Raw genomic sequence first — 21,964 nt, forward strand, 5'->3', positions numbered from 1 at the left:
CATTATAGTAGTCCACTCTCCCTCTTGTGTTCATTATTCTCTGCATGTCTCCGTGAATTATATGGCTGTTTTCACCAAAGGGCAAGATTGCTTTTTGAATGCAGTTTCTTGTTGTGGTTCGAGGCTCTTTCAGTCTGAAGAGAGTCTGCAGGCAGGTGTTGCTGCAAATGCCATGTGTACTGTAGCGTAGCATTGTTTTTTTTTCTTTGTGTTCTCCTGCTTCTCAGTCAAAATACCCCACTATCATGAACAATAGCCCTCTCTGTGTGTCTTATGGTTGATGCAAGTGGTGCTTATAGACGGGCAAACAGTGGGACTTTGTTTTTGAGAGTGATGCATGCTTGTTGGGATTTTTGAGATGTCTCCTTTGATAGTAAGCTTTTACAGATGAGGGCCAGTGCAGGTACATATTAGGACTGGGCAATATCAATATTATATAGATACCGTGACATGAGACTAGATATTGTTTTAGATTTTGGATATTGTAATATTGTGAGCGTTGTCTTTTCCTGGTTTTAAAGGCTTCATTACAGTACTAGCTGTTCTATTATTTGCCTCTACCCACTTAGTCATTATATCCACAATACTGTTGATTGATCAAAATCTAAATGTGTAAATATTTTGTGAACGCACCAAAAGTCAACCCTACAATATTGTCACAACATTAATATCAAGGTATTTGGTCGAACATGTTGTGATATTTGATCCTCTCCATATATTCTCCACGATGGTTTATTAATTCAACAAAAATTAAAACACTCTAGAGCTTAAACGATTATTGGATTGACAGAAAATGAATCTACAACTATCTGAATAATCGATTAACCAACTTTAAAGCAAAAATGCCAAACATTCATTGATGCTAGCTGCTCCGATGTGAGGATATGTTAATGTTCTTTGTCATATTTAATCGTTAACTCAGTATTTTGGGTTTTAGACTGTTGGTTGGACAGCAACAAGCAATGACAAGTTGCCCCTCTGGACCCTTGGAAATCTTTATAGGCATTTTCACTATTTTGTGACATTTTTGTATACGAAAAATTAAATGATTAATCAAGACAAATAAACGTGCTGCAGCCCAGAAATACTCGGATCCACAACCTTTGTTTACTCACCCCGTCTGCTTGCTAGACAACCCTCTCGTGTTTACAAATGACTATTGTACCATGGAGGCATCCCAGGACTTGAGGACAGAGTGCACCTCTCTGTCATTACGCTTTCTTTGTGCTGAGATCTTTCCGGACTCTCATGTCCACTGAATCCAGGGTGAAGCCATGAAAGTGCTCAGACACGGTCTTTACACTTGTTTAGCACTGATTGACATGTGGGCAGCAGGTTTCTGAGCAGCATGTCTGGTCTTGGCCCGTTGTGTTTGAAGTCTGTTTACTGAAAGCCATGTGTTAACCTTACCCATATTTGCCTTTCTGCAGTGAGAGAGGAGCTGACTCAGGGTTTTTGAGGGGGATGCCCCGCAGACCTTCATTCCAGTTTGAGTCATCGTGATCCAGACTCTGTCTTTGTTACCTGCTGTTAAAGACTGGCTTTCTGCTGGGCATTTGTTGAAGTCTAGGGAGCTGGTTTAGCTCCTTTTCACAGCATTGATACACTTTCAGAGACATCACAGTAATGAAGGTCCTCCCTGAATCTGCTGTAGGTTGTAGTTGAAATAAGTCATGCCAATCTTGAGAGCAAGTAAAGCCTTCACGTGGATTTAGGGCAAGCCTCCTCCAACTATACTCCTTTTTCTTTTAACAAAAGACTATTTTGCATTCTTGTTCTCCTTCTGTATTTCTGGCTAATGTTGCATGTCTGATAAAATACCACTAACGTGTTACTGCTGATTCAAGGTCTTACAACAGTGCTAGTTTTTCAGTGATATTTTTAGGTTCCCTCTGAAAACACACCTCATGAAATGTCATCTTTGAACACATTGTTCCCTACCCTAATATAAAATCTATTTAAATGTTAGCAGGACATTGTAAACCCGTCTTTTGAAAATAATTATTCCTGCCTTTTTAAAATGTCATGTTGTACAAGAAGTGAGACGAGCAGTTACTTTAGGCAACCTGAGAGGAGCATTCAGACTTTTACTGCTGGAAACCACTCAGCAGTTTACTATGGAGCACACTGATGGCATGCTGGTCCCTCACATTTCCTCTTAGCCTACTGTGTGTTGTGACGAATCTAATGTTTTAGTGCATGCTTATTTTACACATAATGGAAAATGTGCCCACAGGAATGCTGAAATAACAGTGTTAGGTCTGTGGGTGGTTTCCATAAAGTTTGTAAATGGTGCTATGTCCTAGTGTCGGGCACTCCCAGGATGTGAGGCAGCTGATTAAAGTGAGACGTGTGTGTTTGCGTGCGTGTGCAGATGAGTGCCTGTGTATGCATGTTTAAGCATGCATGAATATACAGCAGAGCCTTTTGATTAAACGTCCAAAGATAAAGGGTCTGTTGTGCTGCTTGGGAAGATGTCCAGTACTGGGACACTAAAATGTATCTCCGCTCCAGACAGAGTGTCCAGTGTCCTATTGGCAGGACATTCATTGTGCCAATATTTTCAGTAAATGGCCTGATTGATATTCTGAAATGCATTATTCATCACTTGCTCTGATGAAATTAACATAAGATGTCTGCAGCATAGAGCTCAAGAAGGTGGAACAACTCAGCGGAGCAAATATAATTTTTCTTACAGTTGTTTTTGTTTCAATTTCATCTTCTTTGAACTGCCGCAAACTCATGGTTATCATGTAGCTATTTAGATGGGGTGCTGTTCATACACAGTGCTCAGCTTATCTGTGTCTGTACAGTCAAACCCGTCTCACAAACATGCTATTTCACCAGGCACTGTCCTTTTTTAGCCTTTGAGGGTTGTTGAGGATGTACTGTAGTTACAGCCTAATTCCTGGGTGGGAACCTTTTGTAATCACATGCTTAACTCCAACTTACTGCACTTTTTTGGCCTAGAAAGCTGACCACTGCTGTAACTGGTTTGCTGGATTTGTCCATTTCCTGCACTGTTGATATTCACGTTTCAAGCACACAGAGCAGCTGCCATATGATGTCTTATTCCACAGACTAAACTGTGATTATCAGTCACACTGTTGGGTTAATAGTCACAATAATCATGGTGCTTTTTGGTATTCTTCAGACTGACTAAAATACGGTTAAGAAGCTAGTTTTTACATTTCATTGATCTTTACAGGTTCATCAGTGAGTGAAGATGATGGCTGATGCCAGCGACATGTTGGCAGCTGCCCTGGAGCAGATGGACGGCATTATAGCAGGTAAAGTTCTCCCCTATAGCATTAAGCATCAGCATAACATTTTATCATGATTCAGATTGTTTGAACAGTCATGTTGTGATTATTTATTTACAGTTGTGTCAAAGCATAAAGCAACAAAGTCTCTGATATACACCTCTGTCAGGTTGTGTCAACATTGATAAGAGTTTATTTAGTCTTATGGCTTGTTGCAGAGCTGACATTTTGAATGGACATCACATGGTGTCTGGAGTTCCATGTTTGTCAGAGAGGGTTTAGTATTTATTCTGTGCTCATTTAGACTGTGTGGCGTGTAAACATGTTCACCTTGTGTTGTGTACCAGTGGACCACGTGACATTATTTTCAGTGGTGAAATTCTTGGCCACCGATGCTTAAAGTTACAATTTCGTAGATTTCAGTACCAACGTTTTTTTGTCGTTGTTGCTTATCTTGTTTTTGTTGTTATTTATTCCCCCTTTTTGCCAGAGAAACAAAAAAATCCTTATTATGGAAAAATTACTGAACTGTTTTAAAGTCATGCAATCCTTCCGTACACTACCTTTGCTTGAGTATCTGTGTCACTGTAGATGAGGAAAAGGAACCAGTAGCATCACTGGGGTTGCCTGCTGCAGGCCTACTCTGTAAACCATAAGAATGAAAAATCGCCAGAGCGCTGTCACTGTCTTCTGCCATGTTTTCATTGATGCAAGACAAACTCACATTGCATGCTGCGCCTGTGTCTGGCAGACTGTTGCCAACTGTGGTTGATGCTGGACAGTATTTACTGTGAGTTTTCAAAGTGCAGTAATCAAACACAGTTGTAATGATAATTCAGATTTGAAAAGGTATTACATGATTTCATTGTGGTTTATCGTGGTAAACATTTCATCCCTAACTGTAGTGTTGCAAAGGATTTACGAAACGCTGAATGCGGCCTCAGAGGATCAGATGTCAGACCAGTGCCAATAATGGCTGTCTCCAAATAATATGATTGGAATTATTCACTTTAGTTCAGCCTGTGATGGCAGACTGCCATTTATAAGTGGTTAAAGTCTTGTCCCTTGTCTGGCAAAGTGAATTGTTACTACTAGTGCAGTGCCTGTTCAAAACATGGGCCAGTTGCGTGGCCTGTGGTATTGCTGTGTGCAGCTTTCTCAAGAAACAACTTTACACTCGACACTGTGCATCTTTGGGTCCTGAGCGACACACCTGGACCCCAAACAGCTATAAATTTAGGATGATGTTTAGGTATGAAAAAAACTGAATTATGTTGCTATTCTCACTAATTGAAATAACAGTGTGAGGTAGATTGGATGAACGGTTTGTGAGAAACATGAAGGACTCGTGTACATAAACACACACACACATACATACATACAGAGACTCCCTACTTTACAGCTAGATGTGTGCTTTAATCACTGTGAGAACCTGAACAAAATACCTTGTCCTTTCCTCTGTACTTTGATGAGCAGTAGTTTAAGAGAGTAAAATAATTACTTTGAAGTATGAGATGGTACATCTTTGTCTTTCTTTGAATTCTAGCTTCTCCTAATGTTTGCCTCTCTCCACCTCAGGCTCCAAGGCTCTGGACTACTCCAATGGGCTGTATGACTGCCAGTCACCCACCTCTCCTTTCATGGGCAGCCTGCGGGCGCTTCACCTTTTGGAAGACCTGAGGAGTGTCCTGGAGATGATGGACACAGAGGAAAGGGAGAGTCTACGCTGCCAGATCCCTGACTCCACAGCTGACAGTCTGGTCGAGTGGCTTCATGGTCACCTGGTAAGATTTACATGTAGGACAGATGCATAAATGCTGCATGAGACTATGTAAAATAATAGGTAATCATCATCAGTTGAGAGCAATAACTAGTTTTTCAGTTTTCGGAACTGAATATCATAAAATATAGTCACATTGACTTTTTTCCCTCTCTTCATCAGAATAGTGTAGCCTCAGGTCAGATCAGTTTCTCTGGTAATGTTGCATAACTGGATCATCTTGATGTAAAATAATAAAATGTAGAACTGAAAGAAGGAACACTTGCAATGTCTGAATCAGTTTAAGCTGTGTAACCATGGAGGATGTTTTGTCTGTGATTGTTGGACAGAAAGTGCTGCAAACAAGCTTCAGCACATCTGGTTTGCTTCTGATTGTGCTCCGTCTGTGTGTGCTGCATTAAACAAAGCATGGGCAAACAGTCCTGCGTGAAAGTAGACGACGGACTTGTTTGCTAAGCAAAAACATGACTGTCCCCATCTGCTGAGTTCCCTGGGAATGCAAGACAAAATGCTGGTATTGTCAATGTCACAGCCAGAGTGCTGCAAGAAACACGCTGACTTCTTGGGAACCAGAGTGGTGTTTGGGAGAGCGATGGGCTGTAGGCCAGATAAATGCCAGAGTTTTTGTGTAATGCTGTAAGTCACTCTGTGCACAGCAGTCTGAATGTGAGCCTTCTTCTCAGCCATGTAAGGTTTTGTTTGTGCAGGGTAATGCAGTGCAGCCAGTCACACTTTGATGTAGGGCTGTAATCAACCAAAGAAAATCTTGTTTGACTGAAACTGTACCTACTCTTCAACCAATTGATTGATTAATCGGGGGGGGGGGGGGGGTCTGCATGCTATCTCATGATTAAGTTAATTGCCACAGTGCACCGATTGCACTCTATCTGGTGTCCACCAAAGCATTTTTTTCCTGTCTCAGGGTTGGACATTAACACTTGCTCAGAGCAGGTAAACTTTCTGTTCAGGCAAGTGGAATGCCGCCAGTGAAAAATAAATGTGATGTCCACTTTAATATTATCTGAAATAAACTGCACATTGTAGGCTCACACTTCCCCACCTAAGCTGTGTGCGCCAAGTCTGTCTCACCACTAAGTGTTGAACAGGACTGATGAATTGGACATACTGGACACTATAGAAGTTAACTCTGGGGTTGACGCTGTCATATACAACATGATGTTATTAAAGTTAAATATCTCTGTAACGTTGCATGTGAGAGAGAGAGACTTGCTGTTTTTAGCCCAGAACCTAACATTAGCCAACCTGCCGCTCTAGCAAGACCTCTGGTGTGACGGTAGTCTTTTCAGAAGCTTTATAATCCAACCTTGAACTGTCTTTTTGGAGACTTAGTAAAATAAATCCATAGTGATAAAGACAAAAGAAATACTTTGGTGAGCACGCAGCCTTTTTAAAGTAACACCAGCAATTGTCAGACCAACAAGAGTTTGGTCAGACAAGAGCAAAATGACCAAACAATTGACCAACTGACCAGACGATTACAGCCCTACTTTGATGTGAAGCATTTCATCTGAGATCATTATTAGACACTGAAACCTTAAAGAATGATCAGATTTGCAGAATTAATTACTTACCTGTACCACTTACCTGTGTCTGTACATACTATGTATGTCGAAGATCAGTTCTCTTATGGTTCTTTGTTTAAAAGATATTTTCTTCTGTCCTTGCAGTCCAATGGGCACCTCTCTCTGAGTGGGGGTGACCACTACCAGGAAAGGCTAACCCGAATAGAGAGTGATAAGGAATCTCTGGTTCTTCAGGTACCAATCCAGTAGTTCTTAAATAAACCAGTTAACCATTTAACCAGTTCCACAAAAACTCATGTCTTTATGTTAGATAGAAATAAAATCTCTTTCCAAAAAAAGTGACTTCTTGGTTCCACACAGGTGAGTGTGCTGACAGACCAGGTGGAGGCTCAGGGAGAGAAGATTCGAGACCTGGACTTGTGTTTGGACGAGCACAGGGAGAAACTCAACGCCACTGAGGAGATGCTGCAACAGGTGTGTGGGTGCATGTGTGAGTGGGTCACAAGATCAAGGGCCACCTAGTAATGAAAACTACATATGGTTCACATGTGAAGAAGTGATATCGACTTTTAAAGGAACAGTGTGTACGATTTAGGAGGCTTTAGTGGCATCTTATGGTGAAGATTGTACACTGCAACCAACTGAAACTTCTCCCGGTTAGAATTCCTTCAATGTTCATTGTTCAGGAGGTTTTTACTGGGAGCTGAATTTTCGACAGAGATCACTTAATCTCCAAAACAAACAGACCAGGTGATTTAAACCGTTAAAAAAGCTGAATAAACCAGTTTTATGTTACAAGTCAGTTGTTCTTTATGCGGTTCAGCTTGTCTCAGACAGGTCCCTCGCCCAAACCCTGTTCGCTCATGGAATTTCTCTCTTTTTCTTAATGTGTACTGACCTTATTTCTGATCCAGATGTTCAGGAGGTTTTTACGGTGAGATGAATTATCAGCAGAGGTCTCCACCTGTCCAAAACAAACAGACCCGGTGATTTAAACTGGTAAAAATATTTAATTATATATAGATATAAACCTCTCATTCTGTGGTAACAAAACCACAATGAAATTATATTTTCAGGTTATTATACACTAAAAAAACATACTTACTATATTATATTCCATTTCTGCCAATATATCCACCTATATCCTATACACTTAACCTTTAACTTAAAGATTTGAGCTGTTGTCGGTCTGTCAGCAGACATCTACTGTGTGGGTAATGCATATTTACCCATGTGCTGCTGTGCCCAGTCCAGGTGTTCGGTGTAGCAGGGGTTTCTGCGTGTGCTTGCTATCAGCTGTAGAGATAATGCTGGCCAAATTCCATGTCCACCTTTCACATAGACCTCTGAATAATCACTATTGTTGTTTTAAATATTTACAACAGCAAGAATACCCATACTGTCCATGTTGTTTGTGCTGCCATTATTGACCACATAGCATCTGCAACGTTTTTGTTTTTTTAATAGACCTTATTTGTCATCGTAGGAGCTTCTGTGCAGAAGTGCACTGGAGTCGCAGAAGCTTGAGCTGATATCCGAAGTGAACAACCTAAAGCTGAAGCTGAATACCATGGACAAGGACAGACTTGACTTTGATGACAGATTTAGGGACAGTGAGGTATGTAATTTAATTCTCCTCTCTTTCACCTCAGTGCACACACACTTGCCCACACACACCAAACAAACCCTCATTCATGTTGTCTGACACCTGTGTGGGAGAGGGACATCTCATTTTATTGTCAGTCTTGAAGCAGCTGTGTTTTGAGTTAGAAAAAAAGGCCCTCAAGGAAACATCAACATTCACTGAGCTATCCATGGGAAATATCACCACTGTGTTTGCTGTGATTAGAAAAACCTTACTGCTCAAAGTGGTTTTACCTTAGTTGAATTTCGTGCCCTCTGGTCAAAGGCTTTAGAAAATTAAGATGTCAGCTGTTTGTTTACTAGAGATGGGGAGATGTCTGCTCCCGGAGGAACCATGCAGAGTACTTGGAAAGCTTTCAAACACGTCATGTTATTGTTGCAGCAGCGCAGCCGTCTCTTCCACCCCACTGGAACAAAAAGCTGCTGTCCATGTTCCGCCTCACAGCACATAAATCGCCTCTTTTTCTGCAGCTTCCTCATTTTATCACTGTTGCTTCTTTGAAGCATCTACTCTCCAAGGAATTCAGTGCCTTCAAAGATGGCTAGAGTTGCTTTATATTTAATTGAACTTTTAGCTGAGATTAAAGAATGTGAGAGCTGCCAGAATGAAATTCATTCAACAGTATTACCGGTATTTTTAGGAGTTTGCATGCTATCTTACTACCACACTTTGATATGCACTTTCTGTTCTTTCAGGATTTGATTCTTGAAATTAATGAACTGCGGTACAGATTGACAGAGCTGGAGAGTGAAAAAGTACAGTACGAAAAGAAACTTAAATCCACAAAGGTGAGTTGTCACAGAGATGTTTACACACTACCACTTCATATGGAAAAACTTTCATGACTTACATCTTAAACTTTCCTGGGGAAGTGCAAATTCAATAAAAATTTGCTATTTAGCCAAGATATCGTGGCATGGCTGAAACCAGTACAAGGTGTAAAGCATACAAGGCTCTGTGTATTTCATGCAAACGGTTTTTCCAAACTCAGCATGATGGAAATCAAAACACATGCTGTGCGAAAAACACAAGATAGTCAAAAAAATCTGGCAACAAACACTAACAACAACCAACAACAAGATAAGCAGCTAGAGAGCTCTGAACATTTGGGTGTACACCTACACAAAAAGCAGAGGTCTTGTGGTGTCTGAACACAGTGACAGAGCTGCAACTGTACAAGTCAAATTAGTAGGAGACCCATCCCGCGCAATGTTCCCAGACTTATCAATGTAATTGATTTTTGTACAGATTTCGGTCGTACTTCTCTTTAGAAAACAGAAGGACAATTATTCAATCTACTATAACGTCAATCTTAGAGTCTGGTAATATTTTGTATGCATGCAGCTCAATCCACACTAAAATCACCTGATATAGTCTACCACAGTTATTTCCGTTATATTACTGAAGATGGTTTTAGATCTCACCACTGTGATCTGTATCAGAATGTGGGATGGTGTCCTCTCACTGATAAGGCATTGCTTGGAAAGCTGCCCTTCTGCTTCACTTCTCTTTTAAAAATCAAATCCATGTCTCATCACACATGCTCACAGGAATTTTTATCCCTGAAACTCCTCAGATCAGTTCTGAGCTCGGTAAATTAGCTTTTAGTTATTTTGCGCCAAATAGATAGAACAAGTTACAAGAGGTATTTAAATTAGAACAATATGTGTCTTTAGATCATTTTAAGTGTATCCTAGATGATATGGTTGTTTTACAGTGTTCCTGCTCTGGTTAATTGACAGACATGATTTTCTACTTGTTGTTGATTGTCATGTATCCATCCTTTACGACAGACTCTATTCTTATTATTCAACTTTTTTGTCTTTTTACTGTTTTTTATTGCTTTTTTTTTATTGCTTATATTATAATTCTTGATAGACATTGCTGCTACTTATTTGTTTTTATGGACTTTTCTTCACTTTATTGTGATTGCGATTATATATGTATATCCCTCTAGCCCATTGAATGTGAACTCAGGGCATTGTTCCCTGAATAACCTATGGTATTTGTAAAATTGGTCTTAAATTTTATGCCAAGTGGCATTGATGCAGGACAGCCACTGCTCCACCCGGCTTAGTCTTGGCAAGGTGCTGGAAACATCAGTAAGTCCAAAATGGTAGAAAAGATTTCTGCGTTCTGTGTTTCGCTTTATTGTTGAGCTCTTGGTCTATTAAACCTTCATCAGGACGTGCTGTATCGTCTGATTAAGGCCTAATAGACTGAATGCTCAACAATTAAGTGAAACACTGCATAGATAAAGTGCACGGGAATCTTTTCTACCATTCCATGTAGCATTAAAATAGTCTTAAGAAGTCTTAAAAAGACTTTGCCTGATTCACGTCTTAACAAGTTGTTAATCCATTCCCCAGTTCATTCTTCTGTTATCGCCCTGCTTCTGATGAGTTATTCATTTTATTGTTTATTGGCTGTTATTAAGGATCTGAATGGAGTTGCTTCTTATTGTTATGACCCCATTTGATTGCGAGGATACTTTGTTCTTTGAACACAAGGATGTTGAATGTTCCATGTTCTACTGGGTTGAAACTTCACTCTGTTGGTCAGCTGTGTCCATTTTTTCAGTGTGCTTTGTACTTAAACTATCTTAGTTTGAATCTTGGGTATTCCACCTACTTGAGCTGCTTACATCTTTCACTTCTTGCATCTCTATTTTCTCTTTCTTCCTCGGTTTGTCTCTACTGCTAGTCGCTAATGGCTAAGCTTTCTAGCCTGAAAATCAAAATGGGCCAGATGCAGTATGAGAAACAGAGGAAGGAGCACAAACTCCAGGCTATGAAGGTTTGCTTTTCTCAGGATGGCTGTTTTGCTTGCTGTATGATTATGGTTTCTGACCTCTCCCTTTGGCTCCTCTTCTGTTTTTATTTTTGAGAGTAAAAATAATTAAATCGGGTTTGCAGCAGTATTCCACGGTTTTGTTTAGTTTGTTTTACCATTTTAGGCAAAGTGATGTCACTTTTTGCAGAAAGTGAAATCACTTCATTTACTGAACCATGCAGCACAGTAAAAAGTAATCTTAAATGTAATCTACAGCATCTACAGGGCACCAGTTTAAGCAAATGTTCAGATTTTTCACACTCAATTGGAGGGTTTTTAAAGAGTTGGCAGCATTCTGTTTCTCTGTGTCTTTTCTCATCCTACTTTGCACTTGTCCCATTCATTTCCTTTTTTCTGATCGTCTTTATTAAAATCTCCTTACAATTTAATTGGTCTGTCTTCATGCTTGATGCTTATAGTGGTCACTTAAATGTGAATTTTTTATATAATGCATTTGCTATTACCTCAGCCCTTCCAGTCATGAGTGCTTATCACCCACCTCACACACGTTACCCCTCAGAGCAGGTGTGGCCTGCATGCCTGTGCGCCACGTCAGCATATGTGAACCTCTGTGTTGTGGTTTGTTTGTAGTGTGGAGTTGGGGTGGGGGTGGGAGGGCTGTGCCTGTGTGGAGGGAATATCCTCACTGTTGTCCTCTGTCGGACAGGAGGAGCTAGCCATACTGAGGAGGCAGCTGGAGGGCTCAGACGGAGAGATGAGGAGGCTACAGGATGAGACAGGCTTCAAAGCCATGGCCTCAAGCAGCTCAGATCCCACAGAGAGAGGTGGGAAAGCCGGTGGAATCACATGCCTTAGTGAGGATGAGCACGCATGATGTTTAAACTCATGTTCAACTCTACATTGTATGATTGAGTGGTAATATTTATGTTTAATTAGCAAAGCAATAGGCTTAATTCTACAAGAAGTCAAAATCTGCAACCAACCAGTTGTTTCATAATTCTTTGTCTTGTTTAGTCTCTCATCCAGATGAAACTCTTAGAAAGAGGCTGAAAGAAAAACGTAAGGGGGGTTTTTATGCTTGTGTTCATTGTTGCACTTTATTACTGCACCCCTCCCAACCCCTGTTTGCATGAACGAGCATGAGCCATCCAAACTCAGCTTGTCCATTATAACACATTGGAGTGCTAATACTCGACCACAGAGCGCCACATCACCAGTCTGTTCAACTATCGTCAACTTTTAAGGACTGTAAAAACTGAACAAAACCAAGGTCATCCAAATGCTGTGTATCAGTGTTTTTTAAAGTCCAACCTGGAACAGCAACAAGGAATGTCTGCTTTGTGTTCTCGAGAGGAATGAGGAATGTACTGTGTTGTTTGTCATAACCATTCAGGCTGCTCACTCATGCTCCTGCCTCATGTCCTCCAACTATAATCACCTCCTGTACCCGTCAATATCTCCCCTCTAAACCTTCCCCTGCTCACACCAACAACCAGTGTGTGCCCTGCTAACATGTCATGGTCAGTGTTGTGTGACAGCATCTTTGTTCAAAGTGCTGTCTTCACGTCTGTGTCTTCCCTCATCAGTGATCGTTCACTAAGTGTGTGTAGAACATCTTCACTTTTCATTCAGCACACAGACTCCCTCAACATGACTCATTTTATGAGTCTAGATCTTTAGAATTGGCCACGTAGGAGTCCTTAATCAAACACTCAAATGTCAAATCAATATTCTAGTTCAAAACCATTGACCAGTGTGTGTCAGTTTCTTGTTAGAGATCACATTGAACTGCCTTTGTTTTGCAATATTTAGTAATAATAAACTAGTGGGGAAAAGGCTTAAAGAAAAGAAAGGATTGCAAATGTTGAGGGTTTACTTGTAGCGGTGTGTTTGTTCTGAAACGTGAACATGTTCTACCAAAGTTAAGTATGTGAAACACCTGCTCACACAAGGATATGATGTATCAATTTTAGGGTCTATAAAAAAGTGTCTGTGATGTCACTGGATGATGTACAGTAATGGCCTGTATGGTCTGATTGTGTTAAATCCTCCAGTTACACCCTGTGTGTTCAGGCTTATCCATCCCCTCTTTGTACCCTTTTAAACTTGACACCATCAACGCTACAGTTCCTTGTTCGTAATCATTTTCTCTCCTCACTAGATGTGGAAGTGCAGAGAATGAAAAAGGCAGTTGAGTCGTTGATGGCAGCCAATGAAGAGAAGGTACATTTGACAAGCTGTGATTCATTCTGTGTCAAATCAAGTCTTTCAATAACCCCCCCCCCCCCCCCACCCCAAAAAAATAATAATTTGCCTCGCTGTGGTTTCTTTTCCTTTTTAGGATCGCAAGATTGAGGAACTGAAACAGTCGCTGCTGCGATATAAGAAAGTTCAAGACATGGTTATGTCAGTGCAAGGGAAGAAAGGTGAGATAACACTTTTGTAAATGAATGTAATGTCAGAGATAAAGAAGTAAGTCAGAAAAAAAGTATAGGTGATTTTGCATGGTTTAGTCCATCTCCCACAAAATTTGTTTACCTAAATTACTGCATGCCATTTTTATAGCATATCATAGGTTTAAAGCTAGAGATAATCCGCCACAGGGAACAATTAGTCTGCCTAATTTTTGTTAAAACTTTGAGGTTGATGCTTTGTAGACCGCTGCTAATGGTGTGTTAAAGGACACTCTTTGAAACTTGAGTCGAGCCGCAAACAGCAACCCTTTTTTATCTGTTTGCCTGTTTGTTTTCCTACAGGTTCATTTGTATTGCTCTGAGCTTGCTGTTTACTGATAAAATCATTCATACAGCTCTGTCCCGTTGCTTTCTGCAACACATTTCATTTGACTTTGTTTTCAGGCTGTTTTCTAAGATCTGTGTAGAGACAACACATGAAGTTAGTCCTCTCAGATAAACTTCTTTCTGTTGCTAAGAGCTTTGGGATGTGTTATTCACTGTTAAATAAAATGGCTATTCTTAAATCTTACATTTGAAAAGTTCAGTTGCATGTCATATATTGTCCACTGCAGAAAAAAGCAAAGACAACGAGCACGTCGAGAGTCCCAGTGATGGATCCATCGCATTCATGTCAACCTACCCTGTGTCTGTGGAGTCAGAAAAGTATGAAGTTACAGATGTTGAGCAAATGAAAAGGAGGAGCCCAGATGAGGTTTGTGTAGCATGTTATGATGTGGTGCTACAACTTAAAGCATAAAAAAAAAAAAATCAACTAACAGTCATAAATAAGGAGGCTTCATTGGAAAATTAAATACCGACAGTTTACAGCATGAAATAATAAAGCAAATGTGATGTATTAACAATGTTACAAGCAGTTTTAGATGTTTAACAGTGTTTGTGAGAAACCTCATATTATTTTTGGTTGTGCCATCTTCCTATGTGTTGCTCACGAGTGATAACGACTCTTGTTCTGTAGGTTTTTACCTTTATTCCCTCAGGCAACTTCAAGTCTCATTAAACTCTGAAATGCTCAGTAAACCACTAATTGGTCACATAAATTTAACACTTGTTAAATGAGTGTTGACAGGCCTGACATCCAATTAATTGAATAACATCTCCCGTCAGTTCTCTGAGCATGTGTGCAGTTTTAGACTGCTGTGTTCTCATGGCCGCAGGAGAATGCGCACATTAATCTTTTAAGACATACTCTGATTTTAAAAAGTGTATTTTCTTTCTTCTTCTCTCGCTCTGATCTGTGCTTAGTTGGAGAGCCTCAATGGACTGAGTGAAGAGCCCTCACCAACACCGAGCCCTTCAGACCCAGAACGAGTGTCAAAGTCTGCACCAACAGACGAAGAAAGGTGAAATGTGAAAAAGGCTGTATGTTCTTTCACAAACATTGATTTCTGTTGTAAAGTTTGACTAATGTAGGTTTTTATAAAGTAGATACAGTAGATACTTTTAAGTCATCAGTAGCTGATCTTCTCTGCCACTCCTTTTTTTGAATGACACATTTATCAAATATCAAAAGAAAAGTCGATGTCATTGCAGGGTGTACCGATAAATCTGATCTGACTGCTTTTCGGTATAGTCAGTGACAATGACTTGCTCATATTCATTTGGTTTGGGTAAAGTAGGGTGTGCATGGGGTGTTTTGCCACGTGTTTAACATTAAATTTACGAACAATGACTTCAACATGTCATTGTCCTCTGTCTCTCACATAGTTTCCTGTCACACTCCGCTGCTTAAGTGAATACAATGGTATCTCCTCATCAGCATAAGGCACAGACATGTGCACTTAGGTGCCAAGCAGTCAGGCCACTTATGGTAGAGGGCTGCTGTTCACCTATGTATAACTTGACACTAACTCGAAAATACCTTTGTTCTGCTCTCCAAATCATCATATAGTTTCTAGATAATTAACACAAAGATTCTCACTCATTCACTCAGATATTAGTAGGATCAAAAGTAGCATCTTAAATACTGAAAACACAAGTTTTGAAAATTACAGGCTGTTTTTGTAAAACAAGAAAAGATGTTTTGACTTAATGTAACAAACATTTAACTTCTATTTGGATCATTTTGAATATGGACTTCTTAAGCAAATATTCTAACATGCTGTTATTAAGGTAATGCTGTGATTGAAATGTTTTATCCAGTTTGTGTAAACAGGCGGACATCTGTTATGTTCATTTGCTGAAGTCATATGGAGTGTGAGGAAGTATCGTTCTTCAAGTTACACATGAGAAGAATGTGGCAGCTCATATCCTGTAGCCTGACCCTGCTGCTTCTCATGACCTTGTGAGACACACTCACTATCTCCACTACTTTGCCATGAGTAACATTGGTATGGTTTGTCATTTCAGCAGCCAAGATGCCACGAAGACTGGCAGCCAGGACCAGCTGGATAAGAGCAATAATGAAAAGGTAAAAGTTAAACAATTTAAATCTTATTTTAGTGAGATTAAAGAAGTATTTCACCGCTGGAAAGATGGTCTTTATATAAAACTGGGCCATCTATGCAGTGGAAAGATGCAAATATGTTGCTAAAAGACCAAAGAAAACAGAGTAACAGGGCTGGGACATTTGGTTTTGCTCAAGAGGTAGAAAACCAAGAATGCACTGTACCAGACCAATTAATGCTCCCGCTGGTGGGTGATGTAATACAAGTGGGTTCTGGCCTGCTTGTCCAAAAAATTAATATGGCTGCCAGCTGGTAACAAACAATCTCTAATTACAGTTAAACACTATGTTAAAGTATGTTTCTGAAAACATTTGAGGGGAGAAATGGGCAACGCAGTAACAGAATCTTGGTTCATATTTGATCAGCACTGCTTAGTTTTAGCGTTTGATCTCTCCATTTTACAACTTCTGCACTGATCTGAGTTTGGTCTGAATTTAAGAGCAAGAGAGGGGAGACACTCTCTTGATCCCCTTCTATACTCTTAATGTGCATGGTGGCAGGCATGCAAAAATGAGGAAGTACAATCGGTAGTTCAAGCAACAGCCCTACAGTCAACAAACATCCACCAGATTTTTACAGGCAGATGAGCAGGGACGCTGGTAATATGGAGAGAAGTTTACCAGAGTTCATTGACACACATTACCCACATTGTTATGATACAAAGCTGGTTGAAAATCGGCAAAGTATCCCTTAAATGCATACCATTACTTCCTAGAAAGTTGTCTCATAAGCCTGTAAAATGCACCTTGATAGCATCCATATAGTCTTTAGAAAATCCTACATGTTGTGTGCAGTTTACACCCTAAACTCCCTTTATGGTAAAAGTTACAGTATTTTAAATTTTATAGACAAAAATATTCTGCTGTAAATTTGTTATATTATAGATGACTGCACTTGTAAGACAGTGTTTATATGACAGTCTTAAAAGAGTAATGTTTTTTATTCACAGAATACAAGTGAAGAGATCAATAAAATCAGTGAAAAGCCGCCCATGGGTCCCTCTGCCACTTTGCCTGCTACCATAGAGGACGACAGCTTTGGCTCACGAAAGGCTCGTTCATCCTTTGGAAAGGGCTTCTTCAAGATCCGTGGGGGCAAGAAGACAAACAGTACTCCTAACCTTGGTAAGAGCAAACCACATGATCCATGAAGTCCGCAAGGTGACTGTGTCTGTAATTGAATTGTCTGTAATTAATTTGACATTAAGATATCTGTGTAATTGATTGTTTACGAGAGTGAAATTTTCTTGGAGGTTTTTCTTCCACCATGGACGACTTTTTTATTTTCCCAAGCCACACCCGTGGAATATACTATATGGACCAAGACCATAATTTGCAGCCCACACAAACTGTGGTCCCCATTTAATTATGGAAGTCTGTTTCTGTGCTGTCGTTTGCCCTTCGTTCTGTGTATGTGCTTTTTTTTTTCTTTTTTTTTATATGTGTGTACTGTACATATGTATGTCGGTGTTTGTTCCACCTCTCCAATCCTGTTCGTATTTCAATCATAATTTCTGCCCTTTGTCTTGTTCTTTTTCTGTTGGACCCTGTCGTGTGTTGTGTGTGCTTTGTTACACATGAAGACCGCAGCCGGAGTGCGAGTGCGCCTATGCTAGGTACAGTATAGACTGCAGGTCATTACAGGGTTGCAGTAGTTCTCCGAAGGAAACAAAGGAAACTACTGAATGTATCTTGTATTGTTGTACACCTCTGCCCTCTCTGAACTCATCCATTCAGCTGACATCTCTATATCATATCACGTTTCAGTGCTTCAGCAGCCACACCCTTGTCACTACCCGCTGTTGCACAAAAGTTGAATGTCCAACATACAGAGAGCCTGTTGTTGATTTACCTGTGTGCCTGCATGTATTTGTTTACACTCTTTGTTTCCATCAAACCCTTCCACAAACACAAATCTTTTTCAAGATCCAGATTATCAGATCAAATGATTTATTTGGATCTTGAGGGCTGCCAACTAAAAAAATCTAAAACAAAACAACTAATGAGCCTTCTTGTTATCTAATAAAATAAGACTATTTTATTCCAGTCTTAGTCAGACATCCAGCTGTGTCTGATGCATGCTGCCCATCACCATGACCTCTCATTCTGTCTAGGTCTAGGAGATGTCATGTGTCTGTCTGAGTGTTTTCTGGGTCTCTCCACTGACCCCGTGCAGCAGCTCCGTCTCCGTCGATCTGTGCACGTCTTGCAACACTGATGTTAATGTTGCTGATGATTTTCTGTGGCCATTTGTTTGTACAGCTGAAACAGAGCGACAGGGCACTGACCATCTGGATCTGGCCGGGCTGCCACAGAGATCGACCAACAGCGACAGTACCCACACACTCCCCACGACCCCGGAGGGCAGGAAAAAATCCAAAGGAATAAAGAAACTCTTTGGGAAGTAAGTAGAAAGTTACACGAGAATCCTCAGCTCTTGATTTGAAGGATAGTAAATAACTCTTAAGTTAAGTAATAACAAAACTAGAGTAAGGATATAAATGTGTGCATGTAACACTTTCACATTCAGCTCAAAATATAAAAAGATATGCAAGAATATTTTACCATTTTCTATGATTGTGAGGATGTTTTAATGTATATTGAATGTTATATATTTGTAAGGTTAAAAAGGAGTCAGTCTACCACCTTCAATCTGGATGACAACCTACCAGAGGGTGAGTTCAAGAGGGGTGGAGTGCGAGCCACAGCGGGACCCAGACTGGGTTGGTCTCGTGACCTCCAAAGAGCCAACAAGTAAGTCTGTGCGTTCAGCCTGAATAATGAGACTCAGAATGTGGTTTGCTTGTTTTGAATCTCTGGTGTGCAACGAAATTCAGAGATCACGTGACGACTTTTGAAGATGTTAAGAAAAGAAAGATTAAAAATGCTTGTTCTATATTCACAATTTCAACTTCTATGTGTTTGTTATCCTTTGATACCACTACAAGGGTGTGTCAGGATACCTTTTAAAAAAGTTTTGACTTTTCTATTCTCATTTCTTTTTCTTAGTGATGTTGATGCTCCCTTTGCACGCTGGTCAAAGGACCAGGTGTGTGACTGGCTGCAGGGGCAGGGTCTCGGTCTTTATGTGAACATGGCCCGTGTGTGGATCTCCTCTGGACAGACGCTGCTGCAGGCCTCCCAACAGGACCTGGAGAGGGTGAGATGGACAGCAAGAATTTTATGATTTAGCAAACTTGAATTTACTACAGTTGGTAGTACGTGAGGGATGTTGTTTGTAATCTTAGCCTGTCTTCTTGGGGATGTTTAGGAGCTGGGCATCAAACACCCGCTGCACAGAAAGAAGCTGCAGTTGGCCCTACAGGCCCTCGGCTCAGAGGAGGAGGATAATAAGGGAAAGCTGGACTACAACTGGGTGACGAGTGAGTACCAGCTGGTGATCAAACATGAAGCAAGCTGTCAATGCTCTGCTGGTCAAAGAAAATCTTAGGCCAATTTTTTTTTTCTTCTTCTTTACTTTGCACTGTAAGATACTTTGTCGGCCTCAAAGCAACACAATTTCTCCTTCAACAAGGCTCAACATCAATCATACAACGCACATTTAAAACACATTTAAAAGCAATACACACCCCTCAAACCGCAGGAACTTTACCCAGGAACCTTTTTAGGAACTCACTGCATTTTGACCGCAGGGACCAGAATTTAAATTAAGTTCTAGGGACATTCTTTTACCCCACAAAAAGTCCCTGATCAGGGTTAGTAGTTGCTGAAAGAATACCAGCTTTGGGGTGGGGTTTGCAGGGAGGACCATCCCTGATTGATCAAACACACACAGCGCTGCTGCTTCAACTTATTTACTGCTTCATTCATAGAACAAGGAAGTAACAGGTATTGATTTAAGACAAGGGGAGAATATTTCTCATTGTTTGATAACATTACAAGTAAAGATGAGTTTTGCTGTCGGTAATTAATTTTGATAAACACAGAGAGAGGAAGAGAGACATCGCATCAACGAGCTGAGAGCAAAGCACAGATGAGTGAGCTGAGAGACCAAAAGTGCTGTTGGGCTGTGAGAGAGCCAGTCAAAGTCAAGTCTTTACAGTGGTTGCATTTGTTCAGGTTGATGATGGCAGAGTTTTCGCAGGCCAGTGGGACTTTGTAGCATCGACCTGATGGCAGTAACTGAAAGGATTGGTTGAGGAGTCAAGAGAGGTCTTGCTTGATTTGAGTGGCTTTCCTGATCACTGACCAGGTGTATATTTGACTGTCAACTTCCTTCTCATGACACTTTGCTCTTTCCTGTTCCGCTCAGGATGGCTGGATGACATCGGTCTGCCTCAGTATAAGACCCAGTTTGACGAGGGGAGGGTGGATGGTCGCATGCTGCACTACATGACAGTGGTGAGTTTTGGTGAGACACATGCACTCTCTCCACAGACCCCAGGGATAAGGTCTGATGAGTCCAGTGTCATCTCATGTTAGGATTATTGCTTAGAGAGTCTGATGAGCTGGACTGGAGACGACCTGGACTCACCCTCCATATTTGGGACAGTGCTGAAGACACAAAACAGCGTCTGCCTCTGTTCAGACTGTGATTTCTTTACAGAGGCTTCTTTTTCAGGGAATTTTTACTGCAAAAGTCTGTTCCATACTACTTAAAATTTGTCACAACTTCAACTGCACTTTTGCCAGTTTTTGCCTCTTTTTAGGTGTCAGTAGTGAAAATTAGTCATCTTCTACATTTGTTGTGTTGTGGTTTTAGAAAGATGAAGACAGTTGGAGAACAATTCAATACAAAATACGATGTAGACTTTACAGGATGATTTTCTTTTTTCCCTTGGCAACTGTCATGTTTTTCCCAACTGATGTGCAGATTTTAGGCATTTTTTTTTAACTTCAGTTGGTTTGAAAAATAGTGCATATAGCTGCTGTAAATGGGGAAAAATCTCCAAGGGAAAGCATGCGCCCAGACCCCCCTAGATTTGGGCTAAGCCCTGAATGTTTACATCTGTCTGCGCTCCTGCAGTGAGTCACTAATGTCTAATTTTGTCCCTCAGGATGACCTGCTTTCTCTGAAAGTAGGGAGTGTCCTGCATCACCTCAGTATCAAGAGAGCTATCCAAGTGCTCCGACTTAATAACTACGAGCCCAACTGCTTGCGTCGTAGGCCATCTGATGAGGTGAATTCACTCAAAATAAAACAGAATATTTGACAGGGCTTAGCAGCCTGCTCTTCTGTTTGACATACTCATTTAATAATGGGCTGCTTGTAAACATACTCTGTTTCTAATTTTTGTGTTTTTTGTTTTTTTTTACTCTTCTCTTTTTGCCCACAGAACAATATTTCTCCAGCAGAGATTTCCCAGTGGACAAACCATCGGGTGATGGAGTGGCTGCGGTCTGTGGACCTCGCTGAATATGCTCCCAATCTGAGAGGCAGCGGTGTGCACGGAGGCCTGATGGTGAGACAGTCCGACAGTCAGTCTTTCTGGAAAACACATTCTCTCCTAAAAGTATCCACTCCTGACACATCTCTTTTTTTCTGCAGGTTTTGGAGCCGCGGTTCAACGTTGAGACCATGGCTTTGCTGCTGAACATCCCCCCCAACAAGACGCTGCTGCGCCGTCACCTCGCCACACATTTCAACCTGCTCATTGGCTCAGAGGCCCAGCAGCTCAAACAGGAGTGTCTGGAAAATCCAGACTACACTCTGCTTACCGCCACCACTAAAGTCAAGGTAAGACTTTTTGAGGATGGACTGTCTATACTTTGAAACACTACTGCGAGAACTTCTCTTACAGTGGTTACAAGGGTTACCAGGGTTATGGATATGTAGACCAAGATTCCTCTAGACTGAAATGGTTAAACTTTACACCAAACTAAACAACTTTTACTCAGCAGACATCTTAAAGTATATTTAGATTATGCAGCAATTGTTTAGTCACAAAAACTTGGTATTAAGCTATCAAAAGGTTCAAGATTTTACTAGTTAAAAAAGGGAACCCTGAGTGATATGTGCATTCCAGTTTACATGTCTAAATGTAGCTATTTAAAATGG

At 40.7% G+C, this 21,964-nt stretch overlaps 1 protein-coding gene across 8 annotated transcripts in view; it reads left to right on the forward strand.

The window, feature by feature from the left end:
• ppfibp1b (PPFIA binding protein 1b) overlaps positions 1 to 21,964 on the forward strand; it is a 28,945-nt gene that overhangs the window by 3,229 nt on the left and 3,752 nt on the right. Inside the window, exons 2-24 of one of the 8 annotated variants that reach the window (XM_050073216.1) lie at positions 3,209 to 3,290; positions 4,842 to 5,047; positions 6,732 to 6,821; positions 6,948 to 7,061; positions 8,074 to 8,205; positions 8,928 to 9,020; positions 11,732 to 11,879; positions 12,040 to 12,084; positions 13,187 to 13,248; positions 13,367 to 13,451; positions 14,054 to 14,193; positions 14,745 to 14,842; positions 15,852 to 15,909; positions 16,896 to 17,070; positions 17,529 to 17,561; positions 18,208 to 18,349; positions 18,568 to 18,699; positions 18,955 to 19,105; positions 19,217 to 19,328; positions 20,219 to 20,307; positions 20,964 to 21,086; positions 21,243 to 21,368; positions 21,455 to 21,643. In XM_050073216.1, the coding sequence (XP_049929173.1) occupies positions 3,227 to 3,290; positions 4,842 to 5,047; positions 6,732 to 6,821; positions 6,948 to 7,061; positions 8,074 to 8,205; positions 8,928 to 9,020; positions 11,732 to 11,879; positions 12,040 to 12,084; positions 13,187 to 13,248; positions 13,367 to 13,451; positions 14,054 to 14,193; positions 14,745 to 14,842; positions 15,852 to 15,909; positions 16,896 to 17,070; positions 17,529 to 17,561; positions 18,208 to 18,349; positions 18,568 to 18,699; positions 18,955 to 19,105; positions 19,217 to 19,328; positions 20,219 to 20,307; positions 20,964 to 21,086; positions 21,243 to 21,368; positions 21,455 to 21,643 (2,607 nt within the window). In that variant the 5' untranslated portion in view covers positions 3,209 to 3,226. Of the gene's footprint in view, positions 1 to 3,208; positions 3,291 to 4,841; positions 5,048 to 6,731; positions 6,822 to 6,947; positions 7,062 to 8,073; positions 8,206 to 8,927; positions 9,021 to 11,731; positions 11,880 to 12,039; positions 12,085 to 13,186; positions 13,249 to 13,366; positions 13,452 to 14,053; positions 14,194 to 14,744; positions 14,843 to 15,848; positions 15,910 to 16,895; positions 17,071 to 17,528; positions 17,562 to 18,207; positions 18,350 to 18,567; positions 18,700 to 18,954; positions 19,106 to 19,216; positions 19,329 to 20,218; positions 20,308 to 20,963; positions 21,087 to 21,242; positions 21,369 to 21,454; positions 21,644 to 21,964 lie in introns of all 8 variants that reach the window. The other 7 variants (XM_050073215.1, XM_050073217.1, XM_050073218.1 and 4 more) reach the window with 7 other exon arrangements.

This window comes from Epinephelus moara, chromosome 20, assembly GCF_006386435.1.
Source record: "Epinephelus moara isolate mb chromosome 20, YSFRI_EMoa_1.0, whole genome shotgun sequence".
Lineage (NCBI taxonomy): Eukaryota > Metazoa > Chordata > Actinopteri > Perciformes > Serranidae > Epinephelus > Epinephelus moara.